This window comes from Hyla sarda, chromosome 3, assembly GCF_029499605.1.
Source record: "Hyla sarda isolate aHylSar1 chromosome 3, aHylSar1.hap1, whole genome shotgun sequence".
Taxonomy (NCBI): domain Eukaryota; kingdom Metazoa; phylum Chordata; class Amphibia; order Anura; family Hylidae; genus Hyla; species Hyla sarda.
This window is the reverse complement of record NC_079191.1, coordinates 388,326,056-388,346,015: the sequence shown is the minus strand read 5'-3', so window position 1 is coordinate 388,346,015 and position 19,960 is coordinate 388,326,056. Positions and strand designations below refer to the sequence as shown.

Below are 19,960 nucleotides of genomic sequence, written 5' to 3'. Positions count from 1 at the left end.
TATCACTTACAAGCATTTATACATTTTTCCGGTGATGAGAATTGAAAGCAGTTAGACACTATCTTGGGCTTTCGGTAAGTAAATTTATCTTTACAGGAGTACCCCGTGATGGAAAAACTATCACTTATCCTAAGGATAGGGGATAAGTGTCAGATCGCGTCCAGCTTCCCCGGCTTTCCTCCTGAATGGGGCCGACACACCCCCTCCATGCATTTCTATGGGAGAGCCGGAGCGCTGCACTTGGGTATCTCCGGCTCCCCCATAGAGCAGCATGGAGGGGGCTTGTCAGCCACCGCTTAGTGGTGGTCAATAGGCTCCATTTAGGAGAGCCGGGCTGCTGTGTGGAGACGGACCCCCCTTGCGTTCTGACTCTTACCCACTGAGGAAATTTATCAAAACCTGTCCAGAGGAAAAGTTGCTGAGTTGCCCATAGCAACTAGAGATGAGCAAACTTACAGTAAATTCGATTCGTCACGAACTTCTCGGCTCGGCAGTTGATGACTTTTCCTGCATAAATTAGTTCAGCTTTCCGTCGCTCCGGTGGGCTGGAAAAGGTGGATACAGTCCTAGGAGACTCTTTCCTAGGAATGTATCCATCTTTTCCAGCCCACCGGAGCACCTGAAGGCTGAACTAATTTACGCAGGAAAAGTCAACTGCTGAGCCGAGAAGTTCGTGACGAATCGAATTTACTGTAAGTTCGCTCATCTCTAATAACAACCAATCAGAATGCTTCTTTCCTTTTTCAGAGATCTTGTAAAAAATGAAAGAAGCGATCTGATTGGTTGCTATGGGCAACTCAGCAACTTTTCCTCTGGACAGGTTTTGATAAATCTCCCCTACTAACTGTACAGTCAGCCTCTAATGCAGTGTTTCCCAACCTGGGTGCTCCAGCTGTTGAAAACTACAACTCCCAGCATGCCCGGACAGCCTTCCCCTGTCTGGGCATGCTCGGAGTTTAGTTTTTCAACAGCTGGAGGCATCCTGCTTGGGAAACAGTGCTCTAATGGTCTAAGTACTAGAGGGCATCATGGGAATAGTCATTTTGGAACAGCTGGAGAGCCACAGCTTGGGAAACACACAGAATAGACCATTATTTTGACTATTCTAGTGCACCCACAGGTAACTTTTAGCAGAAATGATAAAGATCAGTGGGCTAGAATCTGTACAGAAAATGAATGAAGAAATGGTTGAATTGTTGGCTTTTTTCTCTACTTGTCACCAGCGTACACGGGAGCGTGACAATGTATAATTACGCCTCATCCTACGCAGTTAACTAGTCCTTTTCAAGAGCCGAGCACACAAGAAACCTGTCCAGTTACTATAGCAACTGCAATTTACTCCATTACCCCAGTGAGCAGGGATTTTAGTCATAAAGTGAACAGCACACATGACGCTGTAGAGCCGTCCTGCTGATGGGCCTTCATGGTGACAGAGCTCTTTAGCTGGTGTTCACGTCAGTCATTACATTGTATGCGCCTGCTGCAAACAAGGGTGCAAGAGCTAGAAATGAAATGCAGAGACCTGGGAGCAAGAAAGGTACTACTATTCCTTGCTCCCCGGCGCTTTACATCCACATCAGTGTCTTCGTGGAAGTGTATATGGCGATTAACGCATGAAGAGAAGCTGTGCCTCCAGATATTGCAAAACTACAACCCCCAGAGAGCCAATGGCTGGCCGGGCATGCTGGGAGTTGTAGTTTTGGAACAGCAGGAGGAACCCTACTTGGGGAAACTCTTGTCCAGAGAAATACAGAAACCCCTATGAGGCAAAAGCAGTTTTGCCTTGTTGGAACAGTTGCTTCTTGATTCCAAATCTGACATTAGGTTAAATCTATGATAACTTGTAATAATATAACATTCAAGAAACGCATTGCGGCCACTTGTGCGTTCACCATGACAACTTCCATAGTCTGTCTGTAGTTTCGGGTGTGGGTCGTATGATCGTTGCTTCAGTAGTTACTTCCGGTTATGTCTCATATTTCTTTTATTGGATTCACTCTCACAATGTACAGGACACAATTAGTGATGTGTTGTCCAGGGGGGCTGAATCATCCAATATCTGTAACAAGCTCATATGGTCCAGCACCCCTGTGGTGATCCACGCTTAGGCTGCATTCACACCACATTTTTGCAATACAGTTCCTGTATCAATTTTTTTGATGAAAAACTGATTCCTCAAAACCGTACTAAACTATATCAAAGCGTGTGTACAAATTTCAACCCGTATACGGTTTAAAAAAGATGTCCTTTTTGCATCAATTTTTTAAGAAAAAAAGGATGTTTTTAACTTTTCACTCCATTATGAATAAAGTTTCACTTGTTTTGATTGAAATTCCAAGAAAAAAACTGTGCAAAGTCAAAAACCACATGGTGCAAACCGGGTGGAACCGTATGCACATACAGTTCTCTATGGTTCTCATTGACTCCCATGGTTAAAAAGAAAAAAGCGTATACGTTTTCAATACGGTTTTTCACCCAGACCAAAAACCGTGGTAGGCTATGGTTTTGGGTATGGGGAAAAAAAGACAAAACTGTACAAGATGCAAAACTGACACAACCGGATGCATCGTTTGGCATATGGTTTTCAATGGAGAGTCAATGCATACGGTTCAATACGGTTTTCAAATTGAAAACGTATACGGGAACTGTATTGCAAAAACGTGGTGTGAATGTACCCTTACACTGATGTAGATGCACAGGAGGCCAGGTCCCTTGATTCGGGTCCCCCTTTATTGGTCATGTAGTGGAAATCTATGGCCAGCCACAGCAGCTGTTCAGTGTGGGTTTCTAAAGCCCGATCTTGTAGGGTTTGTTCACACTACAGAGTGTGAACGGAATCTCCGCTCACTGAATTCACCATTGACGGCTATGCAGTGCTCGCGGACTTCCGCGCAAAGAATGAACATGGTCTTTCTTTGCGCATAACAATTTCGGCGGCAGAATTGTCCGCCGCTGAAATTCCGCATTGTGAACGGGTCTCGCGGAAGACCAATTCACAATGATGGTAATGTTCACTGTGCTGACTTTTACTCGCGGAATGCCGCAGTGTGAACATACCCTTAGTTAGCTGGTCGCCAGGCGGGCTTCAGGGGATATTCAATTCACATGCAAGACTGGTTGCAAAAATTTCTGCAATTGAAAATCTGTTCCATTCATTTGAATTTTTTAAAATATATATTTTTTTTCAATGAAAGCACAGAAGCCTATGACTTTCAACAATCTCTGTTCAGATGAATGGGACAGTTTCAGAAACTTCGGCAACAAATTTTCCCCTTGAATTCACCCCCTTATCTGTAATGTGAGGACCTGCTCCTTACAAACAATAGAACACCCTACAAGAATAGATTTATCAGCTTTCCATTAAAGTTTTCAGTGGGCAGCACAAGATGAAGATCCGGACCAGTGTTTTCCAACCAGTGTTCCTCCAGCTGTTTCAAAACTACAACTCCCAGCATGCCCGTACAGCGAAAGGCTGTCCGGGCATGCTGGGAGTTGTAGTTTAGCAACAGCTGAAGGCACAATGGTTGGAAAACACTGATCTGGACAGTACTGCATTATATCTTACTGTTTTACACACATGACTCAAGCATTATAAAACATTAGTCACCTGGCTAATGTATAACCCGCTATTGTATTCCCTTCTGAGGTTGAGCTGTAATCCGCAGTCATCTCATGCTGAATGTTTTCCTCTCTTTCAGGTTTATTGACTGGTGTCGTGGTGGATTCCGGTGATGGAGTCACTCATATTTGCCCAGTATATGAAGGGTTCTCCTTGCCTCACCTCACCAGGAGACTAGATATTGCCGGCAGGGATATTACCCGCTATCTGATCAAGGTAAAGCCGAAATGATATGGTGTCGCTCTCAACACGTTTGGAGGAATTCATCATTTACACCTTTTTTTTTTTTTATATGTAAAGTGAAACATACTGTGCAAATGTGCTCTTACGCCAACTAGTCTCTGGGGATACATAATTATTTAAGTGCCCCCTGCAAATCACATTAGAAGAAAAATGTCCAAATCCGTGCAAAATTAGACGATTACCAGTATCCACAAGACGCACCTGGGTTTTAGAGGAGGAGAACAAAAAAAAAAAAATTCTGAACCGGACCCCCCCCCCTTTGTGGCCAGCAGGACCCCCCCCCCCACTCACTCCCCTACCACTCACTCCCTTGCGCCCAGCGTAACGTTACGCTGGGCGCAGGGGAGTGACATGTGTCACAGGCTCCTCCATAAGACTCCATTATGCGGACAGGAGAACGGGACAGCAGCAGCGGCGTGAATCAGAGGCAGTGGAGCACTTCGCCGTACAGACACAAGAGCAGGTAAGCTTAGCAGCCTCCCTCTCTGCAGCCTTCCCTGCACTTCATTCGTGCAAACATTTGCTCCATAAGACGCGCAGACATTTCCGTCCCACTTTTGGGGGAGAAAAAGTGCGCCTTATGGAGCGAAAAATACGTTATTTTGATTGTAGTGAATGCGCAAAATAAACCACATTGGGGGAGGTTTATCGAAACCTGTCCAGAGGAAAAGTTGTCCAGTTGCCCATAGCAACCAATCTGATCGTTTCTTTCATAGTTAACAAGGCCTCTGCAGAATGAAAGAAGCGATCTGATCGGTTGCTATGGGCAACTCAGCAACTTTCCTTTGCACAGGCTTTGATAACTTTGCAGGTGCCCACCAGTTGACACATTCTTCCACCATTATGTGCGTCTATGTTCAGGGATGGAAAAAATACTGTTTTAGAAGCCAAAAGGCATTTGTAGACATCCAGCATTAAAAACTTTAAGACCCAAAATGTTAAACGTCTTGGGCATTTTTCTAGACACCCTATTGTAAAACAGTGGTCCCTCAAGTTACAATATTAATTTGTTCCATTACAAACCTTGCATGTTGAAACCAGGACTCTTAATATCATATCGCCTATATTGTTTTTTCAATAAGAGGGCAATATTGATATCTAATTGTAAATTTTTTTTTTCCCTTTAACATAATGGGGTCAGCCATATGGTCTGAGCTGCTAACAGCATTTAGTGATTTGCTTTACAGCAGGACCTGTGGGCTATAGATAGCTATAAACAGGAGCTATTCATTAACATGAATTCAAGTCACTTGTGGGCATTCTGTGACCTTTCCAGAGGTCATTCTCTAGGGAGGGGTATATGTCAGCATTTGCCCACAAATAAAACAATCCCAAGTTCAAGAGTCAGTCCATAGGTACCCTTCTGCGAAATAAGCCAAATATTACCATTATTAGTCATAGGCACTTCAAGAGGTACATAAAGAGGAATTGAGGCATCAGTAGCCACAGCAGGTATCTAGAGAGTATCACCTACCAGAAATAAATGATTCCAGTCATATTAAAAGGCAGAAGAAAGTACCTTTACAGAGCGCTGAAAAGTTCATAGGCAGTCATTTTAGAAATGTTTGTGAACTGCGACAATGCCCTCACCTCACTGAGCCCCACTGAGAGCAAAAAAAAACCCTTAGGGCCTATCAGAACCCAATTGCTAAGCATATACCTAAGCACCCCACACCATATGAAAATTACCCATGGCTTTTTGTTTTTCAAAAATGACCCACTCCAATGAATTATATATACCCGAATATAAGTTGAGGCCCCTAATTTCACCCCAAAAACCCCGGAAAAGTTATTGACTTGACTATAAGCCTAGGGTGGGAAATACATCATCCCACCATGTCATCATCCAGACCCCAGTCATTAACACCCCCATAATCACAGCATGTCATCATCCCCCCGTCATAATCACCGCATGTCATTAACCCTCCTTCATAATCACCACCTGTCATCATCTCCCCCCCCCCCCCCCCCCCCTTCATCATCACCGCCTTCCAATCCAGTGGTCTTCAACCTGCGGACTTCCAGATGCTGCAAAACTACAACTCCCAGCATGCCCGGACAGCCATAGGCTGTCCAGGCATGCTGGGAGTTGTAGTTTTGAAATATCTGGAGGTCCGCAGGTTGAAGACCACTGCGGCCTTCGTCATCATCCAGACCCCCCCCCCCCCCCCCTTTGTTTTCTACTCACCTCCCCTCGATCGGTGGGAAGGAAGGGTGAGCTGGTCCGGGCCATCTATGCTGCAGTGACCGTAGGTGGGGAGGGTTAGTTGTTCCAGGCTGTCCATCTTAACTGGGGGGGGGGGGCCCTCTTCATCCGGCCCCGGACTAGTGATGTTGCCTTGACGACGACGCACAGGGACGTTCGTCCCTACGCATGAATGTCCCTGTGCGTCGTCGTCAAGGCAACGTCGTCACTAGTCCGGGCGCCGGAGCGGGAAGATGGACAGCCCGGAACGACTAACTCTCCCCACCGGACGGTCACTGCAGCATAGATGGCCCGGACCAGCTCACCCTTCCTTCCCACCTAGGGGAGGTGAGTAGAGAACTAAAGGGGGGGGGGGTCTGGATGATGACGAAGGCCGCAGTGGCTGATGGCTGTCCGGGCATGCTGGGACTTGTAGTTTTGCAACATCTGGAGGTCCGCAGATTGAAGACCACTGAAAAGGGATTGACAGGCGGAGAGTTCACTCGAGTATAAGCCAAGGGGGGCGTTTTCAGCTGTAAAACTCTGCTTATATTCGCTTATATTATGGTATAAGAGAAATCCAAGTAGACAGTAGGAGGACTAGCTCTAGTCCAATACTGAGCAATACTTTTCCTGGCCTGGTACAGAACACAAAGGATACCTATTTCCAGCATCACATTTTTATGTGTGATTGATATATATCACTTTAATGTACCGAAGAAGCAAAATGTGAACAGTGTGATTGTACCAGCATCACAGTGGTGCCCTAACGTTACATATGCACGTGACAGTCCTCTATAGTTGCATCTTCCGCATTTCTCACTACTTTTATATTAACATGTTGAATGCATCAAGATGTCTGAAACTCTAGCACCATCTTGTGACTGTAGTCAAAACATGCATTAGAATGACTAGGAGGATAGAGAATGGGGGGGGGGGGGGTTATGTTTTGTGAGATATAATACAATGCACAATGGTGTTTTTTTTTTTTTTTTTTTTTAAATAAACAAAACATTTAATAAAAAATGTATTTCTGACCTCTAGAAAGCTACCATTTGTAGGCATTCAGGATTCCAAACTACTTGACCCTCAGAGCTGGGTATAAGTTTGACGTACGTTAACGTGATGGATTTGTCTCTCCTTTTAGCTGCTACTTCTCCGTGGATACGCTTTCAATCACTCCGCAGATTTTGAGACTGTTCGCATGATCAAGGAGAAGCTCTGTTATGTTGGATACAATATAGAACAAGAGCAAAAACTGGCATTAGAGACTACAGTGCTGGTGGAGTCCTACACAGTGAGTATAGAGTAATGTGGTGATACCATATATACTGGGGGTGGGGTTGGGTATATCGCCATGAAGGTGTTCCAGTTGGAAGTATCTATAAATGGGGGGTGTCAACCTTTCACCTCCATTACGTTCCGAGAGTTAATACTGAAGTTTCTAACCTTTCCCCACCTCACAGTGTAAAGCATTGATAGGAAGCATGAAGTGGAATCAAAGGATGACCTTTATAGATTCTCCTCCAACTAGTCCAAGTAACAGTGTGAGATGTGTTATACATAATAGATACTGGCAGCGACATTTTTCTAAGTACGGAATGTAACTCCGGAGACCCACTGTGATTGGTAATTATAGTCCGGTTACTGCCATGTGCTTCCCTCCCAACCGACTATAATGGGGGTCTCAAAAAGTAAAAATCCAATGCAATCTATACTTTTGACGTGTCTGGATACAATGTCAAGTGTCTAACTCAGTGTTTTCCAACCAGGGTGCCTCCAGCTGTTGCAAAACTACAACTCCCAGCATGCCCGGACAGCCAACGGCTGTCCGGGCATGCTGGGAGTTGTAGTTTTGTAAAAGCTGGAGGCACCCTGGTTGGAAACCATTGGTCTAACTAAATGACAGCGATGCTTAAGGATGGCGATAAATGTTGTTTATTATATTTGATTCCCACTGGTAATAACCTGTACCCTTTAGCTCCTGAAAGTCTTCTAAATGTGGATGGGAGACATGTCAGACACCTTGGGGGAGATTTATCATTGCTTTTAGAGCATTTTTTTGTCTATGTTTTGGCGCATTTGAGGCGCAAGCAGCATATTTAGCGTCTTTTGATATAGACAGTTTCACTCTTTTTGCCTACCCGTAGAACTTTTTCTTTTTGCCCATGCAGTGGTCACATATTTATCTTTTGCGACTTTTGTCAAGTCACTATTTTGTGTGCACAGTTACTTTTTTTTTTTAGGCGCAAAGCTACACCAACTACCAGTAGGCCTGAGATTAATTTCCACCTTCCACAATTCAACCTTTAACCTCTTGTGGACGACAGCGTCCCACTCCCCTTCTATGAAAAGCGCTCAGGGGCTGAGTGCGGGTCATAGCTGGGTGATCCCGGCCATCTCTAATGCCAGACATCACCGATCACAATGATGTCTGGCTTTAACCCCTTAGACACTGCAATCAAATGGGATTGTAGCATCTAAAATGCAAGTAAAAATGTCCCGGCAGCTCTGTGAAATTAAGTAAAAACACCTAACCTGCCAAATTCAGGACCCGGGAAAGTGTCTACTTCCCTCCCTCACAAGTGTCTAGAAAAAGGGTATGTGGTAGAGCTTTTCCCACCACAGCAGAGCTGCGCAAAGTTCATCATCCTGCTGCACCTTCTTGATAAATAAGATGCACGCTAGTCAATCCCACCACCCAAATAAACTTGGGAAAGTATCTCTACCGTAGACATTCTTTGATAAATCTGGGCCAAGGTTGTGTGCTGCTAGACAGAATGTTTAATAAAGGGGTTATGCAGGATTAGAACAATCCTCTGTGTGCCATTGCTGTTCAGTTCCATTGAATAGGGCAAAGTGGTAACACAACACACAACCGGAGGACTGGTGGGTTGCGTCTTTTTTCCCCCCCTTAAGATATTACCTCTTTAAAGGGGTTCTCCACTGCCCTGCCTTCCAGAGCTCCGCTCGCAGCGTCCGGAAGTTTATTACTCCAAACGCGACCGCTGTCACACCCCCTTCCCATAGACTTTTGTTGAGGGGGAGGGCGTGACGTCATGAGGGGGCGGCCTCGAACACGGAAGCCCGCACACAGCGTTTGGAGTAATAAACTTCTGGACCCTGCGAGCGGAGCTCCGGAAGGCAGGGCAGTGCAGAATCCCCTTAAAGTTTACTATTACACTGTTTAGTGTTTGTTATCCATATGCACCTTGAAATTTTCATGTATGTACGTCAGGCATACTAATAGGCCACTATTCATCTGCTTGTGGACAAAAGTGTGTTCAGGCTTCTGTTGGGCCTATTTTTATTTTTTGTTCCAAGTGGATGATGGGGGACCAACGTATGTATTTATGTTACAGTTTGTTAGGATAGTCTCCAAAGAGCCCTGCAGAACTTACTATGAAGGTAGCCTTACAGTATAATGTTGCGTTTTATAGGTAGCCACCCCGTAAATGCGTTTAGAGGTTTTTCCAGGGTATATGCCTCTTGTCAATACTGAGCAGGGTGCTGGCTGGATGAGATTCCTTTGACTTAGGCTCCTTTCACACTAGGGGTATGTTCACACTACATAATTCCTGTGGTATTACGTGAGCGGAATTATGTGAACGGAATTACGCGCTGAGAACATAAACATCAGTGTGAATGGGTTTCCGCGAGACCCGTTCACACTGCGGAATTTCAATTCTGCCGCTGAAACTGTTCCGTGCAAGGAAAGAGCATGTTCATTCTTTGCGCGGAAGTCGGCGAACACTGCATAGCAGTCAATGGTGACGGCGCCGTGCCGCGCGGTCCTTCTGCCGAAGTATTTCGGCCGCCGCCGCCAGAATGGAATCTCCGCTCGCGTAATTCTGCAAGCAGAGATTCCGTTTACAATCCATAGTGTGAACATACCCTAAATGTTGCTCCGTTACAATGTCCCTTTAAGAAAACCCTTAAAAACAGCCGTTAAAAAATCCCATTCATGTCTATGGGATTTTTTGATTATCTGTTCTCACCTGTTATAGCTTGTTATGAATAACAGACGTTATTTGTGACGGGAGAAAAATTAAGTGTATGTAACTTTTTTTTCTCCCGTCCCAAATAACGTTTGTTATTCATAACAAGCTATAACAGGTGAGATATAACAGATAATCAAAAAATCCCATGGACATGAATGTTTCTAAGGGTTTTCTTAACGGGACGTTGTAATGGGTCTTTGTAATGGAGAACAGTATAGTGTGAAAGGAGCCTTAGCGCTTGGGGTGATACAGGGTATTTTTGAGAAGATCCAGTATAGCAATAGAGTCTTACTGGCAGTGCTCTCTGGAGACAGCTTTACTCCAGAAGGATTTACGCTGGAAGTGTGAATTTTTTTTTTTTTTTTTTTAAATAGCTAATTAGCATATTTCCCAATGAAGAAGTAATCTCAGTTGGATCTCTAGGAGATAAGGTACCTCCCCTCAAAGCAGTGTTTCCCAGCAAGAGTGCCTCCAGCTGTTGCAAAACTACAACTCCCAGCATTCCCCAACAGCCACCTGATGGGACTTGTGCTTTTCAACAGCTGGAGGTGCCGTCGGTTGGGAAACATTGCCCCAGAGCTTTGCAAGGGATTTATCCTCTTCCAACATCTAGAGGCGATTCCCAAAATAATTGTGCTTGGTTTATTCATTCGTAAAGCCGCTAAGTGTATGGTGTGTGTGTGACTGCAGGGGGCGCTGTAAACCTTCTCATTAGCTCCGTTGTCAGGGACGACACCATTAATGCAGCCATGTTTGTTTTTTATTGCACAGCTTCCAGATGGCAGGGTTATTAAAGTAGGTGGAGAACGCTTTGAAGCTCCAGAAGCCCTGTTCCAGCCTCATCTTATCAACGTTGAAGGTGTTGGAGTTGCAGAGTTACTGTTCAACACCATCCAGGCAGCTGATATTGACACTCGGTGAGATTTTCTGTACTTTGTACCACAAAAAGTCTTAACATCACTGGCACAAAGTGCAATGACATTTTACATGTAGAACATACATAGATGTGCGCGCTGTATATTTGTCATCTATAATGTAATGCAGTTGTAAACTGACCAATAACTATATTGCTACATAGGATACACCTGTGTTTCCCAATCAGGGTGCCTACAGCTGTTGCACAACTATAGCTCCCATCATGCCTAGAAAGCCTTTGGCTGGGAGTTGTAGCTCTGCAACATCTGGAGGCACCATATTTCTGCCTCCTTTCTGTTACCATCCTTTTGTTTTTCTAACAAATATCTTGTCTTTGCAGGCCAGAGTTCTATAAGCACATTGTGCTGTCTGGAGGCTCCACCATGTACCCAGGCCTGCCATCTCGCCTGGAGAGAGAACTCAAACAGCTCTACTTAGAAAGAGTCCTAAAGGGAGATGTTGAGAAATTATCGGTAAGAATTAGAATTGTTCTTTCTTTTAGCAAAATGAGTATTTTGTGTTTTTCAGCTTTCAGTTTCACATGGATTAAGAATTTGACCCCTTGTTCATATGCACTGAACCCAGTATACTGGGTTATAGTGCGGGTGAACAGCTTTACAAAGAGGGGGTCACCTACTCAAATCGGTTCAGTATATGCACTGGCACTGTTCTCTTCTTGCTGCATTGCACTCCACCGCGCATTGGAGGCGGGTAGCCGCCTCACCCAGCTCCTCTGTCTCCTCCATATTCCTCCATTGGACCAGCACCTTTATTAATATGCTAATAAATGCCGGAGGGGAGCACACAGAGCAGAGCACCCACTCACAACATTCATTAGCATAATAATGAAGGGGACGGAGAACATGAAGGAGACGGGAGCCTGCTTCCCGCCTCCAATGCGCAACGGTGCGCAATGCAGCTGAAGATTAGTACCAGGACTCAAGACAGTTGAGTAAGTGACCCCCTCTTTGTAAAGCTGTTCACCCGCACTATAGCCCAGTATATTGGGTTTAGTGTGTGTGAACAAGGTGTCAGATTCTGAGTTTCACCATGATTGTAACCGTTCTGTTTGAACAGATATTTCAGGATTTATATCTGATAAACTAGTGATGTGGCCCCCAGTAACCTTCTACACTACAGCTTGAATTTTTCCATTTTCCAGATTTGAAGGTTATTTGGCATCTTAGTGGGGTATTTTTATCTTGTAATGTCAAGTGATAATCCATATGATATGATATTCTAGGACCCTTTTTGTTATTAATAGTGTAAGTACAGCTGCCAACATAGTACAGGTTGCTGATACTGATCTCTCAGCTGATGAGCTTATAAAAATCATTTTAAAAGAGACAACTGCAGCATGCACGCCTCTTCCCTCCCCCACCCCATGCCATTCCTGCCCTGCATGATTGACATACGAGGCTCAGTGCTGAAATCCAGGCAGTGAAGGGGGCATGCATGCTGCAGCTCAGCACCGTCTCTGTGACACCTGAACTTAAAAGAAAAACATAATTTTATAACTTTGCTAACATCCATCAAACATACATGTCTTCAGCTCTGAACGTCATAAAGAGCCAACATCCCCTTTTAAAAGGAACCTGTCATAGAAGTTATAGAAAGTTTGGTTGGAAATGTTTTATTGTAAATTGTCATTCATGTGAATCTCTGTTCATTTTTTTTTCTGACTTTTTCAGTAGTTGATGGTGCAGTTCTGGTAACGAATTAACAGTTCTATAACAGTTGCACACTTATACAGAGATGGGTGTCAATCGCTGATTAGGACCACCCATTTGACTATCACTATTCACTTTATTGTTTAAACCACCTCCTAAAAAATAAAATTAACAAGCTGTATGTATTGCAGAACAGTGCCAGTAATATAATTCAGCTGGCCACAATTTTGTTTGTGTACATGTATATAAAAGGGATAAGTATTCCTCTTTGGGAAAGGCACCACTTTGGTGTATGGAGATTCAAAAAGAGGCAATTAACAGCTCATCACATAGAGATAGATATGTGTATAGATAGAAAAAAATATATAGATATTTATAATTTTACTACTTTTTGACCAATAAGAAAATCTAAAGTATAACTCCCTTTGGTATAATCAAACTGACCTGTAATAGTTAATCATTTATACTGCATGGGTGACAAAAGTTAAAGCGTACATGTCATAGTGGGAAAAAAAAGTGATTTTACTCAGTACCCAATCCTGATTATGTACATATCATTTTTATGTGTCGAGAAGTAGTCCCAGTGTCCCAGTAGTAGAGCAGATGCAAATCATTGCACAGTAGTTTTTATGCATACATTTTCTATCTGTTCCTAGTAAAGCTGGATACTAATCCACATAGCTCTCACTTTGTGTGTGTCATTCAGCTTTCACAGACTCCTGAATGTCTGATCAGCTCCTTTGTCATTCAGGAGTCAGAGAAAACGTTGGCTGGGAGTTGTGGTCTGGCAACAGCTGGAGCTGCAGTGTTTGTAAAGCACTGTGTTAGGGCAGTATTGCCTTTTAGCTGTTGCAGAACTATAAATCCCAGCATGCACACACATCCTTTGTCTGTAGTTTTGCAAGAGCTGGATGCACACAGCTGGAGAATACACAGCTCTAAAACAGAGTTTTATAAAGGTTTTACCACAAGCTGCTGTAAAACTACATCTCCCATCATGGGCATTGTAGTTTAGGAACGGCTGAGGGCTGTAGTGGTATCCTATACTGGATACCAACACACTTTACGGCCGGTATCCAGTATGCTGCAAAATACATAGTAGTCTGTCTGCATGAAGACAGATGACCCCTAGTGGTTGCTATTTTCAATTTCAAATTTTTTAGTAAAAGTGCCTCTTTAAGGCTTTCAAAGTGCAAAGATTAAAAAATAAATATCTATCTATCTCATAAAAAATTGCTGTGTTTTTACAAAAGGGTTATTTCACAAAATGCATTGATCGCTTATCTGCAGTGCGTGTATTAAATGTTTGATCTCTGTAACCCCCACCGATCACTAGAGCTGGGGTCCGAGCGGTCCTTACCTTCTAACTACTCAAATGCAGGAGGGGTTTGGAATGGTTGGCAATGGTAGGAGATATGTCCTGATGCTCCACAAGTGGCAGGCAGAACGCAGGCTCTTTATCTAGGAATGTGCCTCCCAACCAGGGTGCCTCCAGCTGTTGCAAAACCACAACTCCCAGCAAGCCCGGACTGCCGATGGCTGGTTGGGAAAAACTGCTCTATGGGAATTATGAGGAGCACTTCATTATTTTGCCACAAGATGGCGTATGTGTACCTTTTCTGGATTTCAGTTTCCTGACTTTTTAGAAACTTCATGTTATACTTCAGCCTAAGACTAAAGATTAAGAGGAATACATTTAGTTTAGAGATAGCTATCTAGTCTACATTGTATAGCCCTTACAAGGAAAACAGAAAATTATAATGAAAAAAATTATACGTATTTAAATGTAACAAAAAGGTACTCCTCTTAGCCTCCGCAAAACTCAGCATCTAGCCGACCCAACAAACTTAAACACACAATGCATCCCTTACCTAAAACACTCAAAAGACTTTCAGTCCGATCCTCTCCCTAATCGAACTCCCTCATCTAACTCTCAGATTCTTCTCCACTATGGTTATTTTAATCAATTATGAATATAATCGTTAGTTGCAGCCATAATTTTATATATATATATATATATATATATATATATATATATTTTTTTTTTTTTTTTTTTTTTTTTTTTTTTTTTTTTATATTATGCGTGCATATATATTTTGTGCATATATACACTGCTCAAAAAAATAATAATTAAGGTAACACTTAACCAACACAATTTAACTCCAAGTCAGTCACACTTGTGTGAAATCCCACTGTCCACTCAGGAAGCAACACTGATTGGCACTCAATTTCACATGCTGTTGTGCCAATGGAACAGACAACAGGTGGAAATTATAGGCAATTAGCAAGACACCACCAATAAAGGAGTTGTTCTGCAGGTGGTGACCACACGCCACTTCTCAGTTTCTATGCTTCCTGGCTGATGATGTGGTCACTTTTGAATGCTGGCGGTGCTTTCACTCTAGTGGTAGCATGAGATGGAGTCTACAACCAGGTAGTGCAGCTCAGGTAGTGCAGCTCATCCAGAATGGCACATCAATGTGAGCTGTGGCAAGAAGATTTGTCGTGTCTGTCAGCGTAGTGTCCAGATCATGGAGGCGTTACCAGGAGACTGGCCAGTACATTAGGAGACATGGAGGATGTAGGAGGGCAACAACCCAACAGCAGGACCGCTACCTCCGCCTTTGTGCAAGGAGGAGCAGGAGGAGCACTGCCAGAGCCCTGCAAAATGACCTCCAGCAGGCCACAAATGTGCATGTGTTCACTCAAACGGTCAGAAACAGACTCCATGAGGGTGATATGAGGGCCCGACGTCCACAGGTGGGGGTTGTGCTTACAGCCCAACACCGTGCAGGACGTTTGGCATTTGCCAGAGAACACCAAGATTGGAAAATTCACCACTGGCGCCCTGTGCTCTTCCCAGATGAAAGCAGGTTCACACTGAGCAAATGTGACGGACGTGACAGTCTGGAGACGGCGTGAAGAACGTTCTACTGCCTTCAACATCCTCCAGCATGACCGGTTTGGCGGTGGGTCATTAATGGTGTGTGGTGGCATTTCTTCCATGTGCTTGCCAGAGGTAGCCTGACTGCCATTAGGTACCAAGATGAGATCCTCAGACCCCTTGTGAAACCATATGCTGGTGCGATTGGTCCTGGGTTCCTCCTAATGCAAGACAATGCTAGACCTCATGTGGCTGGAGTGTGTCAGCAGTTCCTACAAGAGGAAGGTATTGATGCTATGGACTGGCCCGCCCGTTCCCCAGACCTGAATCCAATTGCGCACATCTGGGACATCATGTCTTACTCCATCCGCCAACGCCGCGTTCCACCACAGACTGTCCAGGAGCATGCCACCTCATCAGGAGCATGCCCAGGCATTGTAGGGAGGTCATACGGGCACGTGGAGGCCACACACACTACTGAGCCTCATTTTGACTTGTTTTAAGGACATTACATAACGTTGGATCAGCCTGTAGTGGGGTTTTCCACTTTGATTTTGAGTGTGACTCCATATCCAGACCTCCATGGGTTGATAAATTTGATTTCCATTGAAAGTTGAATGTGCTGACAACAAAATCACACAAAAATTATGTAAAGACGAATAGTGTGTGTGTGTGTGTGTGTGTGTGTGTATATATATAATTATAATTTTTTTTATAATTCACTTGTTTGCACTCCTTCATTTGTATTCTACCTTGTGCTTTAACATTAGGACACTATCTTGTATTGCCATTTTTATTTATTTATTTATTTCCTGCAGAAATTCAAGATTCGCATTGAAGACCCTCCTCGTCGTAAGCATATGGTATTCCTGGGGGGCGCAGTGTTAGCGGATATCATGAAAGACAAAGACAACTTCTGGATGACCAGGGAGGAGTACCAGGAGAAGGGCGTGCGTGTGCTGGAGAAGCTCGGCGTGACTGTCCGATAAACTCCCCCCGCCTGTTCTGTTGCTTCTCTAAAGCTTTCCTTATTTCCTTTTATTGCCAATCTTTGAACTCATTCAGCTACATGACTTGGAAAAGCCTATTGACGTTAGAGGTCAGGGGGGGGGGGGGTGTTCACTTTTTTTTTTTGTCCTGGGGGGTGGGGGGAGGAACTTTGTTCCATGTTTATTAATGTGGCCAAGTATGACTGATCTGATTTGCCTATTTCTCTACAACGCAAAGCTCTAGCCACAAGGCCTACCTGCTCCATTGTCTGTCCCCGAGGGCACTGGACCACATGGTAGGCTTTTTTTTTTCTCCTCTCCACATAGTATTTTGCTTTTAAAGCTGCTCTTCCTCTTCTGATCTCTGGGTGATTTGGCTTCTATTACATACCGGCATCTCTTATCACTGCTTCCTATCTCGCTCTGCACCCCACACTGCCCTGGTCTCAGCAATACGACCCTCTTTTTTTATTTTTTTTTGTTACTGCAGGGACCCGCTCTTCTGGGTTTCCCGTGATCACCCGCGCTGCCCTCGGTTCTTTCGTTTTTATTTTCTAATTTTTAAGTTTGGAAATATTTATGGTACATTTCCACATATTATATACTGTATTACTGGACGCAGCCTCCCCGAACCCCTTTTACTCTGTGGCCTAACCAGAAAAGCACTTGTCCAGGCGATGAGGTCAGAGGACGACGAGATTCTTAATAATCATTCCCAGGAACAGAAACAGTTACAAATGTGTATGTGATCATTTCTAAATATAGAGAACTGTATCTATAAAAGAGAAAAAAAAATTATCTTGTGTTATTATTTGTAATTTTACTTTTTTTTTATTTTTACTCCCCTTTTGGTTTTGTCTAATTTGGGGTTTCTTCTTCATGGCGCCCATGCACACGAACAAACAAAACAAATATATAGTGCCAATTGCATTTGTGATGACAAAATATAGGATTCTAGTTCGGTGTAAGAATGGGAGCGCTCAGTGTTAGGCACTTTCTGCAGATACGCACGTCATACATGATACATGCATCATCGTCTTTTACCTAGTAAGGTGGTAGTGTACAAAAAGTGTTGCTATATCGTAACTAGTGTTACTCCTTTTTAAGTAGCATTCCAATAGTTCAGTTTCCGTCATCTATGCTTTTTGCCTGCTGTACTGTATAATTCTGCACATTCGGATATTGAGTTTGATATTGGTGAAGGCCATTGAGCAGCACTCCTGACATGTCAGATGAGCAAACTTACAGTAAATTCAATTCGTCACGAACTTCTCGGCTGGGCAGTTGATGACTTATCCTGCATAAATTAGTTCAGCTTTCAGGTGCTCCCATAGGCTGGAAAAGGTGGATACAGTCCTAGGAGACTCTTTCCTAGGACTGTATCCACCTTTTCCAGCCCACCGGAGCACCTGAAAGCTGAACTAATTTGTGCAGGATAAGACATCAACTGCCGAGCCGACAAGTTCGTGACTAATCGAATTTACTGTAAGTTCGCTCATCTCTAATGTCAGTTTTAGTATGGACTTGTATTCCCCATGGAATAACATATCTGTGTCAACTTTTCTTAGAACTCTGCATTGTGCCTTTACTCTGTTGTTCCTCCTGGAAGTGTATTGGTAAATTTACAATTGGGTGTTAGTTTGTTTTGTCAGTAGGATGTGTCCTTCTTGACAAGGGGAATAGTTAAAGGGTTATTCCAGGAAAAAACTTTTTTATATATATGTGTATATGTAATATCAACTGGCTCCAGAAAGTTAAACAGATTTGTAAATTACTTCTATTAAAAAATCTTAATCCTTTCAATAATTATCAGCTGCTGAAGTTGAGTTGTTGTTTTCGGTTTGGCAACAGTGCTCTCTGCTGACAGACTGTCTCGGGAACTGCACAGAGTAGAAGAGGTTTGCTATGGGGATTTACTTCCAAACTGGGCGGTTCCCGAGACACGTGTCATCAGAGAGCACTTAGACAGAAAAGAACAACTCAACTTCAGCAGCTCATAAGGACTGAAAGGATTAAGATTTTTTAATAGAAGTAATTTAGAAATCTGTTTAACTTTCTGGAGCCAGTTGATATTACATATATAAAAAAAAAGTTTTTTCCCCTTTAGTGTCTTATAGCCGTGTTTCCCATCCAGGTTTCCTCCAGCTGTTGCAAAACTACAACTCCCAGCATGCCCGGACAGCCTTTGGCTGTCCGGGCATGCTGGGAGTTGTAGTTTTGCAACAGCTGGAGGCACCCTGGATGGGAAACAGTATGCTTATAGTATGGCACCAATAGCCTTATTAGATTTTGGTGCCACCTATGGATTTATTCTCCCTTTTGAAGTATTGCTTATAGGTGAAGGTATCTCCGCCATACAGATGAAGATTAAAGGGGTTATCCAGGAATCGAAAAACAGACCTATTTTCTTTCAAAGACCGATCCCGGTCTGTCTCCACTTTGGGTATGGTATTACAACTTGGCTCCATTTACTTCAATGGTATGGAGCTGCAGCACCACACCCAACCTGGAGACGGACAGGGAGCGTTTTAAAAATAAATTATCTCTGTTTTTTCTATTCCTGGATAACCCCTTTAGGGTACATTCACACGGGCGGATTACCTGCAGAATTTCCGTAGTGTATTTGCTGCGGAAAATCTACTGCAGATAATCTGCTACCATTGAATTCAATGGGTCCGAAGGAAAATCTGCAAAACTGCCTCTATGGCAGATTTTCTGTTGACCCAATGGTAGCAAAATCCGCTGCGGATTTTCCGCAGCAAACACGCTGCAGAAATTCCGCAGGTAACCCGCCCATGTGAACGTACACTTAAAGACATTGTTCAGGATTAGGAAAACCGAGCCGATTTCTTCCAAAAACAGCACCATACCTGTCTACAGGTTGTGTGTGTTTCCACTTGGTTCCAGTAATGTGAATAGAAACAAAGTTGTAATACCACACACAACCTGTGGACAGGTGTGGCGCTGCTTTGGAAGTTCATTTGCACTGTTCTTCTATTTCTGGATAACCCCTTCTAACATTATTCATACAGTTCCAGGAAGAATAAAAGAGGAATGACTATATAGACATGGCAGGAGTGTTAACATGTCCTCTTTAATGTCTAAACCTAAATATGCATAGAAGCCCAGAGGAACATGGTAAAAACAAACTGGTTCTTACTGGTTTCACACCAGTATATGCGACTATAGCGTAGTAGTAATCTGCTGCACCAGTTATATTGCTTTGATCTATAAATCTTTGCGCTGATCCTTTTCTGGCGTTTTGTGCAGCAATTTAAGTCCAGGGGTCCATGATACCTGGATCGCTGTTTGTGATAAACCAGTGGAAGGGAAATACCATAAGAAAATAAAGAATCTTTTTGACAATTTGCATTATAAATTTGCAGCTTTTAGACAATATGGCCTAAATACGCTTCTAGGTTATTTCATATATTTTTTTTTTAAATAAATAATT

General features: G+C 43.4%; 1 protein-coding gene across 1 annotated transcript in view; it reads left to right on the top strand.

Annotated features, from left to right (window-relative positions):
* The window catches only part of ACTR2 (actin related protein 2), a 60,503-nt gene extending 43,879 nt beyond the window's left edge, over window positions 1-16,624 (top strand). Inside the window, exons 5-9 of the mRNA XM_056567940.1 lie at window positions 3,699-3,835; window positions 7,195-7,344; window positions 10,820-10,965; window positions 11,304-11,436; window positions 16,336-16,624. Coding sequence (XP_056423915.1) covers window positions 3,699-3,835; window positions 7,195-7,344; window positions 10,820-10,965; window positions 11,304-11,436; window positions 16,336-16,506 — 737 coding nt within the window. The 3' untranslated portion in view covers window positions 16,507-16,624. The remainder of the gene's footprint in view (window positions 1-3,698; window positions 3,836-7,194; window positions 7,345-10,819; window positions 10,966-11,303; window positions 11,437-16,335) is intronic.
* Window positions 16,625-19,960: the final 3,336 nt, after the last annotated feature.